The 13,310-nt window shown below is 44.0% G+C and overlaps 1 protein-coding gene across 1 annotated transcript; it reads right to left on the bottom strand.

The window, feature by feature from the left end:
• LOC8081132 (9-cis-epoxycarotenoid dioxygenase 1, chloroplastic) lies at window positions 8,764-10,895 on the bottom strand. The gene has a single exon (XM_021452640.1). The coding sequence runs from the start codon at window positions 10,781-10,783 to the stop codon at window positions 9,062-9,064; it is 1,722 nt and encodes a 573-aa protein (XP_021308315.1). The 5' UTR covers window positions 10,784-10,895; the 3' UTR covers window positions 8,764-9,061.

Below are 13,310 nucleotides of genomic sequence, written 5' to 3'. Positions count from 1 at the left end.
TTTGAGGACTTTTGTTTTGACCCTGGCACCACGTGCCTGCGTCACCTACTACCAGGCTCGGGGACTAAGTGGGCACACTTCACCTTGCGGTGAATTTGCTTGCTTTTTTGATGTTTATACCTTTCAAAAAAGTAAAGTGGGCACACTTCACCAGGAAAGAAATCTTTTTTGATTTAGAGCACCATGCATTCTTCGAACAACCTGCTTCTTTGAACCTGCTTCTTCAATGTCAATGTTGATCAACTGTCTTTTGAGTTGGTCAAAATACCGTTGCAACTGTTCGGGCAACTTTCCTGAAGACGTCAAGCCTCACTGATCGAAGAAGCTCAAGACGGCGTGTTACACCATAATACATGGTGCTCGGGGACTAGCTGTGGGGGTATAAACCCCTATACCCTTACGGCTGGACTTGGGCCAGGAGGCTTGGCCCATTACGAGACGAGTCCAAAGCTTGATCCGACAACCTGGAGTTCCGCGCAAGGAAACAAGATGTGGAGATCAAGCAGGATTCTGGTCGGTTAGAATAGGAATTGATGTCGAATTATTCATGGCAATTGTAACCGACTAGGATTAGTTTCCAGATCTGTAACCCTGCCCTCCAGACTATATAAGGAGGGGCAAGGGACCCCCCTAGGACACATCATATTCTCTCAACACAAATCAATACACCAGACGCAGGACGTAGGTATTACGCCAACTCGGCGGCCGAACCTGGATAAAAAGCTTGTCCGTGTCTTGCGTCACCATCGAGTTCGTAGTTTGCGCACCGTCTACCGATAAACTACTACCGTGGGTATACCCCAAGGTAGACTGCCGACTAGCTTTCGTCGACAACGAGTACACACTCGCACTCTCCCTCTGTCTTCCTCCTTTACTCCTCCCTCTATCTTTTGTGGAGGGGCGACCAGGCCTAGGCCTAGGCCCAAGCGTGATGATGTTTTGGCATGGGCAGCCTCTGACATGGGCGGCATCTAGCCCAACAGCGGCCAAGTGGGTGACACCTAGTTTGGCGTCCCTAGTGTGTGTTGCTTCTGGCTCGGCAGCCCTACAATGCGGGTCTACCCACCTTGAGCCTTCTCCCTATTTCCATGTGTATTTGAAGTTTCTCGGCGTCGATGGCCTTGACGGTGGGTTAGGTGCTAGGCTAGTGGGCTCGTTGTCATCATTTTTAATTTTTTATTTTTTGAGAAGACCATGCCCACTTTTACAAACAAAGGGTGAAAAACGATAGCGATGAGGGTTTTTCAACCACTGATACTGCTACCCCCAATGAAATGATAATTTACTTGATGGTTGAAACTAACATCCAAGGAAATATGTATATATTTTCCTTGGTGATTAAGAACAACACTCAAGGAAATGGTAGTTTTCCTTGGCTATTTACAATTACACTCAAAGAAATATGCCATTTCCTTGGAGGTAATTGGAAACCATCAAGGAAACACCCATATTTCTTGGCCGTTTACTTCAACCTCCAAGGAATATATGTTTCCTTGAGAGTTTAGTACAAACACCAAGGAAACTATATATTCCTTGATGGTTTGATTTTGGCCCTCAATTAAGGAAATTCCTAGTAGTCAAGTTAATTCTAGTTTCCTGTAGTGAGATAGCCCAATGACTTGCAAGTAAAGCATTGTTTCAATGGTTAACGGAAGCTGTGGCACCCCTATCTACCAGGAATTAAGCTGTAGGTTTAGCGATGTCACCTGCGTCTCACCGATGAGACTGTTTATATTGAGCAGTGAGTGACGTGCCTGTACGTGTGGTGACTATGTTAACCTCAACTTCACTGGCCGAGCCTCCATTATATAAGTGTCCATGTCACCACTATATTTTTCTCATAAGAAAATATTGTGCTTGCTTGCATTCGGAATACATGCATGTTGCAGTAGGTAAAGGTATGGTCTAGAGGGGATCAGGGGAGACCAGAGTGTTCGCATCTCCAAATCCATATCGATTTCAGTGCAACAACACTCAAAGAATATAGACATGAGTCAAATATAGTGCCTCTCGTTGAACTCTCTGGACGATGAGAAGGAGAACATCACATAAATAAGTATAATCTAGCTACTCCCTTTATCCCAAAATAGATGACGCTTCTTTTTAATATTAGACATCTTATTTAATTATTTGTTTTATAAAAATTATTGATTTTGTTATGACTTATTCTATTATTAGAGATAATGTAATAATAACTTATTTATTTTATTATTTGCAAAATAAATAAATAAGATAAATAGTCAAATATGATATCTCAAAGCCAAAAGCTTATTGTATTTTGGGACGGAAAGAGTAAAGCATGAGAAGTACTTTCATGTGTGTGGGGGAGCCAGCGGCGGGTGACCCTTGGTGTTGCCGCAGGGGCTAGGAGATCTAGTGCCCACTAACCACACAAAGCCAAGACATTATGTGTGTCCATGCATACTTGTGTGGTTACAGGCGCATGCGTATGCTTCACTGCTAACAAACTCCACAGTTGTAGAGCTGTTGTCAGCTTGCATGTGTGCCTTGAAGTATATATACTCGAGCTCTACTCCTATAGCTAGAGCTTAATTAGCTAGGGTATCAATCTAGAGCATACTTCTTCTCGGGATACTACCATGGTCTTCCCTAGGTTTAAAATAACGGGAGCAAGATTTATTTTTGAACATTAGAGTATGCTTTCATAGATGGTGTTGTTGAAGCCCTCGGACTTCGATAATAATAACGGTTGAGAAGTATATTGTTCCATCATCTACCATTCCATTTCGATCATAGGTTGATGACATCGAAGCTAGGGTTATCGTCTGCACTCGAGAGCTTGCCTGTGGTTTAGGATATCACTACGTTGTATAGTACCATCGCATAAAGACCACGATGACGTAATAAAACGTCGCTTTGTGGCAATAGTCTTCCGCAAGTTATGCAACCCTTAGTGAGCCCCTTGGGCTATTGTTGTAAGACACTACCCTTTTTGGATATCAATAAAGCTCGGAATTTTTCACATATATCTATGTGTGCCATTTTTGTTAATTTTATAGACAATGATCGAAGGAGGAAAGAACACATGAGGCTATATATAAGAGCATCCCCCTCATTGATCCAACAAGTGGTATTATTGGGCACAACCCCTTCAGCACTTTATTATGGAAGATATGTATATTGGAGGGTTGCTAGAGATGTTATCTAGACTCAAGTCCTCATTTGATGTGGTGCTCATATTTTTTTAATTTACTCTAGGATTTAATAGGTTTATATTTTCAGTAACGTTGGATCCCGTGGAGAATTTATTACTTTTATTATAGGCAAGAAATAGCTGAAAGCGCGGAATTTATTAGTTTTATTAGGACAAAAAGAGCTCGGCATGTGTGAAAATTATTATTTTTCATTGGGACAAAAAAGAGCTCAGCGCGCGAGTGGAAATCGCCGGAGGACCTGAGCACGGGAATATAGGATAGTAGTATCGTTTTAGTGCGCTGCTGCTCGTAATTAATATACTCCATCAGTGCTAAAAAATAAGTCATTTTGAATAAAGTTTTGATCAAATATCAAAAACATAAAATATAAATAACTTTTAAGTTGTTGAGTTTAAAAAATTGAAAACTGAATAAATTTATTTTGAAAAATACTTTCATATTATATATATAACTTTTTGATAAATATTTTTATAAAATCAAGAAGTTAAAGTCAGATTTTGAAGGCTTATCACTATCCTAAACAACTTGCTTTACAAGTATAGAGTGAGTGTAGGTACGTACGTAACGGTGTAGCGTAGTACAGTACCACGAATTCTGAACACCGTAGTACAGTACAGTACCAAGCGGAACAGCATACACTGCTCATAATTGATGTATGTACTGTACGTAACGCAGCGTGCGTATGTGTAGACGACAAGCAGCGCAACCGAAGGCTAGCTACGTAAGTACTGGGCCAGCTCAGCTTTACACTACCGAGAGCATCCGCACCCGTCGCTAAAAAGCTCAGCTACATGCAGCTGAGATCATGCCAGTTTTCGTTCGGTTCTCCGACCGACCCGTCCGTCCATTTGACTGGCGATACGATAGATGCCAGCATGACGACGACGACGACGGTGACGAGGACGACGACCGACGCAAGCGCAAGCGCAAACGCAAACCAGTCCACCACCGTGTCGCGTCGCGTGGATCCTCTTTTTCTTTGCAGCAAAACCAAAACGGAGTAGTACGTCGCGGATGAGAGACGTCGTCATTAGTTACGTAACGAGGTGTAATTAATTAATGAATGAATCATTGCCCGTAACACGTGATTAGGCGCGCGCATTGCCTTGCTGTGCACGTACTACGTACCCAGTTAATTAAGCTAATCTACATCAGGGGGGCGCAGAGGTTAATAATCTCCACAGGCACGGTGCACGAAGTGTGAGAAAAAAAACACTTCTAAATAAGCTCAAACGAACAAGATGTATAGATCCCGCCCCCTGGGCAACTCTCATAACATCAGGGAGCGAGTAAACTACATGTATGCATCGCATCAGCCACTATTTGTTCAACACACTATTCGTGGAAATAATGGATGATACGTAGTCCCATTTTATGCGTGCTTATAAGAGTGAGTGTGCGCTCGTATATATGAGCGTCTGCGTTATACATTGGGAGCATGATTTACTTATGATAAGATAATTAATTTTTTTTAAATTTACTTATGATAACCTAATTATTTTTTATTTCCAAAATACATCAATTATTTGTTTCTTGAACATGACATATTGTATTTAAAAACAAGGGAGCACGTGTTTACTGTGCATGTCCCTGCCCCGTGCTTCGAGTGCGTGTTCGTATACAAATTGATTTTGCATGTTTGGCATGCTGGAGCTGGACCGATCAAATTCAGAAGCAAGTGATGAGGATGGTCATTTTTCCTTTTTTTTTCTTTTTGAAATGACGAGGATGGTCAGTTGAGAACACGCGGGGGAGCGAGTAACCTAAGATTCTTTTGCTTTCCATTTTTTTTTCTCCCCAGCAAGAAGCGTTTCTGTTAGGAATAATGCACGACATCCTTATTTATTATAGTCCAAATGTAGGGATTTCAAATTAATTTAGGACAGCACAAACTAATAATAATGTGTATATATACATCTGCTTTATACGGCCGTACCGTTCACACCTGTGGTAGAACACGGTACGGCATATATGCAAATGGAAATTATTAAATCACCTTGTGTCAAACACTCTATGGTAACAACCCAACGTTGTTCTTGTAATCGACAAAATTTTCTTCTTTGCTCAACGTGCTCTATAATTTTTTTTAAGAAATAAAATGTTCCAAACATTTTTCCCTTATTCTGTAAAACAAATCTTTAATTTTCCCGCAATTTGAAAAACTCTTTGTTATGATGTTTTACACAAATGGAAAAAATGACCAGTGAAGAAGAATAAAATGTTTGAGGTGCACAACATGACTGCACATTTAAGACACTTTTCATTTTCTCTTTTTTTCTAGTGTTTCGAACAGACTTAGGAATTGTTTGGATGTAAAGTATTTTATTGAAGTATTAGAGAAATACTATGGTAAAATATTTTGGTTTTTAAAAGCTACTAGATGTTTGGTGTTTGGATGTAACAAATCTTGTAGTCTTTCGAACCATGGTTTTCTTAAAACTGTAGTCTTTCTAGAGTTTTAGAAACTACACTCCTGACCTATTCTTTCTAAACCATATTTTTATATCTCTTTGGCTTATAGAACCATAGTGTGATACTATGGTTTTCAAAAACAACATCATCCAAATAGGCCCTTATATTTTCAGAGATAAATGATTCACATCAAAAACTGCACAGTCAAATTAAAAGTGAGTATTCATTGGTTTATATCATTATATGTATACTTTATCTCCCACCCCCTAAAATGTAAACTTTACATATTTGACCCACAGTGAATTATTTAAAGTACAAATATTTGACCCACACTTTACCAATGTTGGAACTTAGGATTCCAGCAAGGTGAGGAGTGAAGAAGCCTTGCCAACAAGGACAAAACGAGCTAGGTGGCTCATGACCTTGCTCCAACAAGGACAAAAAGAGCTAGGTCAGCGTGTGGAAATCAACGTAGGAGCTGAGCTCAACAGTGGTCGTGGACCAAGAATTCTAAACACTGTAGTGTAGTACAGCAGTACTTCCTCAATACATATTATACAGTTTGTCTGTAAATCGCGAGATGAATCTTTTAAGTCTAGTTACTCCATGATTAGACAATTTTATCAAATAAAAACAAAAATACTACAGTAACAAAATCCAAAAAATTTTCGGAACTGAGCTCAACGGTGGTCATGGACCATGACTTCTAAACACTGTAGCGTAGTACAACAGTACTTACTCCATACATGTAAAAGAAAGGCCTTGTTTAGATGCGGTTTTTTTGGATTTCGCTACTGTAGCACTTTCGTTTGTTTGTGACAAATATTGTCCAGTCATAGACTAATTAGGATCAAAAGATTCATCTCACGATTTACAGGCAAACTGTGTAATTAGTTTTTGTTTTCGTTTATATTTAATGCTTCATGCATGCGCCGCAAGATTCGATGTGACGGAGAATCTTAAAAACTTTTTGGTTTCAGGATGAACTAAACAATCATTTTGGACAAAGTTTTTGAGTCAAATATTGGGAATATAAATCACAAAATACTTTTAAGTTGTTGAGTTTGAAAATACGAAAACCATTTAAAATAAATTTGTCTTGAAAAATAGTTTCATAATATATACATATACTATTTTTAAATAAATATTTTTATTAAAATAAGGAGTCAAAATTAGACTTTGAACCAAGCGGAACAACATATTCTGGGCAGTCGTTGACTCCATCTGCGGCTCATAATTAATGTATGTATACGTACGTAACACAGCCTGGTACGTACGTGTAGACGACAAGCAGCGCAACCGAAGGCTACGTAAATGGGCCAGCTCACCTTTACACCGAGCATCCGCACCCGTCGGTAAAATTGTTAGCTCAGCTCAGGTGAGATCATCATGCCCGTTTTCGTTCGGTTCTCTGACCGACCGGCCGGCCGTCCATTTGACACGCGGTGGATGGTGCGGCATGACGACGACGGGGACGAGGACGAGGACAACGACCGACGCAAGCACAAACCAGTCCACCACCGTGTCACGTCGCGTGGATCCTCTTCACGGAGAGGTCGTCATCAGTGAGTGAATGAATGAATAAACGAACGAACGAATGAATCGTTAGCGTACTCGTCCTCCCGTTTTTTTTTTAAGTATATATAGTCCCTCACCTCAGCAAGGGAAAAAATGTCCGGGGCCTTGTTTAGATGTGAAAAAAATTTGGATTTCGCTACTGTAGCATTTTCGTTTGTTTGTTGTAAATATTGTCGAATTATAGACTAACTAGGGTCAAAAGATTCGTCTCGCGATTTATCATCAAACTGTGTGATTAGTTTTTGTTTTCGTCTATATTTAATGCTTCATGCATATACCGCAAGATACGATGTGACAGGAAATCTTGAAAACTTTTTGAATTTTGGGATGAACTAAACAAGGCCTGGTGAAGAAGAATAAAATATTTGAGGGGCGCGACATGACTGCACATTTAAGACGGTTTTTATTTCTAGTGTTTCAAACAAACATTTTAGATGCAAAATATTTTTGAAGTATTAGAGAAATACTATGGTAAAATACTTTGGCTTTTAATAGCTACTAGATGTTTGGTGTTTGTATGTAACAAATCTTGTAGTCTCTAAAATCACGTTTTTTTAAAAGAAAAAACTATAGTCTTTCTAGAGTTTTAGATACTCCATTTATGACCCTTTTTCTTTTCTCTAAACCACGCTTTTATATCTCTTTGTCTTATAAAACCACAATCTTGTGATACTGACAGTCTTAAAAAAAGCATCATCCAAATAAGCCCTTATATTTTCAGAGATAAATGATTCACATTAAAGACTGCACAATCAAATTAAATGTGTCATATTTTTGATCGAAGGGAGTAGGTGGTGAGCACGTTTTATTTGGTTTATATGTATACTTTATTATTTATCATTTTCTCCTAAAAAGTAAAATTTATATATTTTGAGTCACACTGAATTATTTAATGTACAAATATTTCATATGATTAGCTCATATTTTTTCTTTCCTACAATATAATTATACTGATTTGGTAATTAATAAGTAGCTAAAAACAATATATATTCTACAATAATGAAACATGGCTGAATATAACCTTGAAGACAGAGTTAAATAAAATATACTCCATCTGTTCCACAAATAAACACAATTCTAGCAATGAATCTAGACATGCGTAATATCTAGGTTCATTGCTAGAATTATATATTTTTTTACGGTGGGGGTACACTTTTTCAACTGAGAGAGTAAGTCTAGGGGGCAACTTTCCTTCAAATGCCTTGCTTGTAAACGGAGTGATTATTTGATTATAATCAACCTTATCTTTAAAGTTGACGCTTTTAGCACTTTGTTTATGACGACTTTGACCCTGTTAAGACTTTAGTAAGGGTAGCTGCTCTGCCCTCGACAGAGCATCCCGTTAGAACTAAACACGCACGATGCACTCGTTCGTCAACACAGAATCGTTTACCCAGTTCACACTGTACTGTGTTTCTTTCCGACAAGCTAGCCGGCCGACACAAGTCAAACTCATCACCAAAAAGAAATACTAGTTTGAGGCAAATTGTTTATTAGGTAGCCTACATGTATAATACATGCACGTAGCCTTACAGGTATACATATACAGTATGGTTTTACGTATACGCATATATGTACAAAAATAAAAGACACGTACTAGTTATGTACAAAACCCTTTATTTATTTCTGCACAAAAATTCAACAGTTTTGATTCCTATATACATCATGTACATACATGTACAGCCAGCGTCTGCCCCAAAAATCAGTTACACACGGCCCTCTCTACTGCTCTAATAATGAACAAATTACTGTACTAAGCGACACTAGCTGTAAAATAATTGAGTTGCCACGTCACTGTCAGCTAGCTACTGTAGTCCCTGTTTTGTATGTACGTGGTGAGGTTATCGAGTTCGTGATCGACGAGGTAGCGCCAGCGCAGCACATGAGCTCAGCAGCTAGGCCTGCCGCTGCAGCTCCTCGCCGACGATGAAGGTGCCGTGCAACCCGTACGGCACGCGGCCCGGCAGCTTCACGGCGGCCTCGGCGCGCATGTCGCGGGCGTTGACGACGAGCATTTCCGACGCGCCGCGGCCCTCGTCGTGCACGTAGCACAGCACGTACCCGTCGTCCTCCGCCGCGCCCGCGGGGGCGTCCGGGCGCGGCACGAAGCAGGGCTCGCCGCCGTACCGGCCCTCGCCGTAGATGAACTTCTCGACGGTGCCGGCCTCCAGGTCCACCTTGGCGAAGCCCGACACCTTGGGCCACGGCTCGGCGATGGCGAGGTAGGCGTACCGCGTCTTCCTGCCCAGCAGCTGCCGGTTCACCATGCCGGCCTCCAGGTTCACCTGGTCGGCGTCGCTCAGGACCGCGCGCCGCGACGACGTTCCGGTCCGCGGGTCCAGCCGGATCTCCGACAGCACGCTGCGGAAGGACTCCTCGCCGGCGGCGGACTCGTTGAACACGGCGTCGGCCGGGGTCATGCAGGACCCGATCACCACGATATCGCCCGTGGCGTCGTCCTCCCACGCGTTCCAGAGGTGGAAGCAGAAGCAGTCGGGGACCTCCACCCACTGCAGCCGCGACGCGTCGGTGGCGCGCTTCGGCAGCACTCCGAACCGCGCGGTCTTGTTCTTGTCGTACACCACGGGGGAGCCGCCGAGCAGCATCTCCTGGAGCTTGAAGACGATCTGCTGGTCCGGGATGATGGCGTGGTTCTCGGTGACGGCGAAGTCGTGCATCATGGTGGGCGCGTCGACGGGGATCTCCACGTCGGGGGACTTGCGGCCGTCGGCGGTGAAGTAGAAGTACTTGAGGAACGGCTTGGTGACGACATTGTAGCTGAGCGAGAAGAGCTCGCCGGTGGCCGGGTCCAGCTTCGGGTGCGCGATCATGGCGGTGTCGAGCTGGCCGCCGAAGTCGTAGCGGCCCACGGTCTCGAGGTCGCCGTCGGCGGTGACGCGCACGTGGTAGGGGAGGTCGTCCTCGGACATGGCGAGGAGGCGGTTGTCATGGTACACCAGGCCGGCGTTGGCGACCCCGACCCCCCGCGACGCGTCGAGCAGGCCGCAGAGGGAGCGCGCACCGAACAGGAGGAGGCGCGCCACGCCCGAGTGGCCGTGGAGCTCGCCGATGGCCTTGGGGAAGACGGGCCTCCCGATGGCGCGCTCCTGCCTGAGGCGCGCCGTCTCGGTGAAGCGGCACGCGTACGACTCGGCGCGCCCGGCGCGGAGCCGCACGGCGTGGAGCATGCCGTCGCCGTCGAAGAGGTGGTGCCCCGCGCGCGGCGCGTGGAGCGGGTTCGCGCCGTTGCGGACGTACACGCCGTCGAGGCACGCCGGGACGCGGCCGGACACCGGGAGGTCGCCGGTGGGCGGGCGCTCCCCGACGGGCGCGTAGTTGCCGGCGATCTGGACGGCCGGGTCGGCGGTGCGAGGGAGCGGGTGCGCGCGCTCCAGGAAGCCCGCCACGAGCCCCTCCTCCACCGCGTCGAGCGCCGCCGCGGCGAGACGCTGGAGCGGGTTCCACTCGGGCACGGCGCGCATTGGGCGCGCGGGGACCGGGGTCTTGGTCTTGCCGGTGGTCAGGTTGAGCTGGGACGGCTTCTTGGGCCTCGCCTGCGACGGCGCCGCAGTGGCCGGAGCAGCCGGTGGAGCTGGAACAGAGATGGAGGACGCCATTGCAGAGGGGAACTAATCAACAGTCAGGAGATGAGGATCGTCGGAGGCAGCTGATGGAGCGGAGCAGAGGGTTGTGGCGGCGGCGTTGGAGTGAGGGAGAAGAGGAGCGAGCTGGGGTTGGGTTTCCGGTGTGGCGGAATCGGGGCGGGATTTATAGGAGGTGCTGGGAGGGGGGGAGTGGGTGGTGGAGTCAAACGCGGGAGGAGCGGAGGCCGACGACGTGGCGGGAGCTGAGGAGGCCGGGCCGGGACGGGGACGCGCCGCGCCGCGCCAGTGTTGGCAATGGGTAAATCCTCATCGGGTATGAAATCTCCAGACTCATCCCCGTGACAACAATATGACACCACGGGTATCCCCATATACAGTGATGGGTAGAGGAATTTCTCCAGACCCATACCCCGGTGGGTAAATTAGACCCGGCGGGTCACCCATACCCGCCAAACATCAGCAATTCACAAGCACCAGTCACGTAGTAGAAATTCACAAGCATCGTCACATAGCCATTCACAAGCATCGTCACATAGCCACCTCACCATATACCTAGCAAATAGGAACATAATAATTTCTGCTGCAACCACTAGTCACAACACCATAATAGTTCATTGTCCATACAAATCACGTAGTAGAGAGTAGTACTTTGCTAGCACTACATAGGGTTTCAGTGTATGGGCTGCCGGTGGACTGGTGGCTCGTGGGCTTCTTTAGTTTTGGGCTGGGTATTTTTTACCCATGGGTAAATGGGTATGGGGACTACTAGAACGTCCCCATACCCGCGTACCCAATGGATGAAGGATTTGCTCCGTTTATGTACCCATGGGTACTGGTTTCACTCCATATTGATACCCTAATAGAGTAAATACCCATCGGGTCACGGGTCGCGGGCCCCATTGACATCTTTACGCCGCGCGCAGTGCAGAGCGAGCGGTGACCGTGGCTGTCGTCTTCTTGGGCGGGCCGCGGGGGTGTTCTAGAGAGAATTCTGGATGGTTGGGTCGAGATGCTTGCGCTTGCGGCTGTCCCCGCGTGTCAGTAGTGCTAGTGCCGCCACCGTGCGCCGCACACAAGTCTTCTTCCCCATGCCTGGATGTCCGTCCGCTGCGCTGCCTACCTCTGCCACTGTCCGTCCGCACGCAAGTCAGTGACAACCACTTGTTTAATACATCAGAAACATTAAATATAGAAAAAAAAAACTAATTACACAGTTTGCCTGTAAATCACGAGACGAATCTTTTGATCCTAGTTAGTTTATGAGTAGACAATATTTGCCACAAACAAACGAAAAGTACTACAGTAGCAAAAAAATTCAAAAATTTTCACAAACTGAACCAGGCCTGAAGTAGGAAACGTGTAATTTGAATTAGGCCTTGTTTAGTTCCACCCAAAAACCAAAAATTTTTCAAGATTCTCCGTCACATCGAATCTTGCGGCGCATGCATGAAGCACTAAATATAGACAAAAACAAAAACTAATTGCACAGTTTGCCTGTAAATCACGAGATGAATCTTTTAACCTTAGTTAGTCTATGATTGAATAATATTTACCACAAACAAACGAAAGTGCTACAGTAGCTGAAAACTTTTCATTTCACCAACTAAACAAGGCCTTACTGGAAAAAAGTAATTCAAATTACACTGGTTAACCGAAACTGATCGCTTCAGTTTCTCAATTTTTTAGTAAATTTGGATCCTCAAGAATCAAATTCGGATTCGGTTTCTTCAGCACAGTTCTAGTTATAACCAAACTAACCAAGTCCGCTCCACACATAGACACAGATTCATCAAGCCAAAGGAATATATGTTAGGGTATAAATAGCCATCTATAACAAAGTTTCTTGAATCATCAATACGAGATGTATCCATACAAAGGTTTTTTTATTACCATTTTGATGAATCGGTTTTTAGTAACAATAGGGAGAAAGCGTAAGCAGCTAAATAGAGAAATAAGTTGAAATGAATTATCATTATCTCACTTTCACCCTCGGACCGAATGAAAGAAGAATTAATCTACAAAGTTTAGTGAGCAATTTGCTAGATGCTTTTATAGGTTTGGAAAGAGTAACCAAGTCATACATTCTACTTGTTTGATGCTCGTGAATTAATGTCGAAGAAAGGAAATAATACATCACGAAGAATCTTCTAAAGAGAACAAACACATGAACCTAAATGAAACAAAGCGTAACCAATTCTATAGAAAATTATACTAAACTATGTTATGTATGGAAAAAGTCTAGTATCATGATAAAGTTATACTCAATGATGCATTTATATGTAATCTAGTGTTGTTATGAATGAAACTAATTAGGGTTTAGAACACCCGTTAGTTGATGAGTACAAACATAGAAATTCTTACCAAGATTGAGTAGTGTCATTCAAGCATATCTTAATTCTCTCGCAAAAGACAAGCTTTTTTGTCTTGATAACTAGGTGTTTGTACAAAAAATGAGAAAGAGAAAACACTAGATGCTATCCAAGGTTACTACCTAAGGATTGTTCCAAATTCTTGTTATACCATGACAATTATTACTGAT

The sequence above is a fragment of the Sorghum bicolor genome, chromosome 2 (genome assembly GCF_000003195.3).
Source record: "Sorghum bicolor cultivar BTx623 chromosome 2, Sorghum_bicolor_NCBIv3, whole genome shotgun sequence".
Classification (NCBI taxonomy): Eukaryota; Viridiplantae; Streptophyta; class Magnoliopsida; order Poales; family Poaceae; genus Sorghum; species Sorghum bicolor.
Note: the sequence above shows the minus strand (reverse complement) of the source record. Positions and strands in the feature narration are given on the sequence as shown.

What these genes read in the sequence shown, in the direction of transcription:
- LOC8081132 (XM_021452640.1), bottom strand. Translation starts at nt 10,783, where the DNA reads ATGGCGTCCTCCATCTCTGTTCCAGCTCCACCGGCTGCTCCGGCCACT.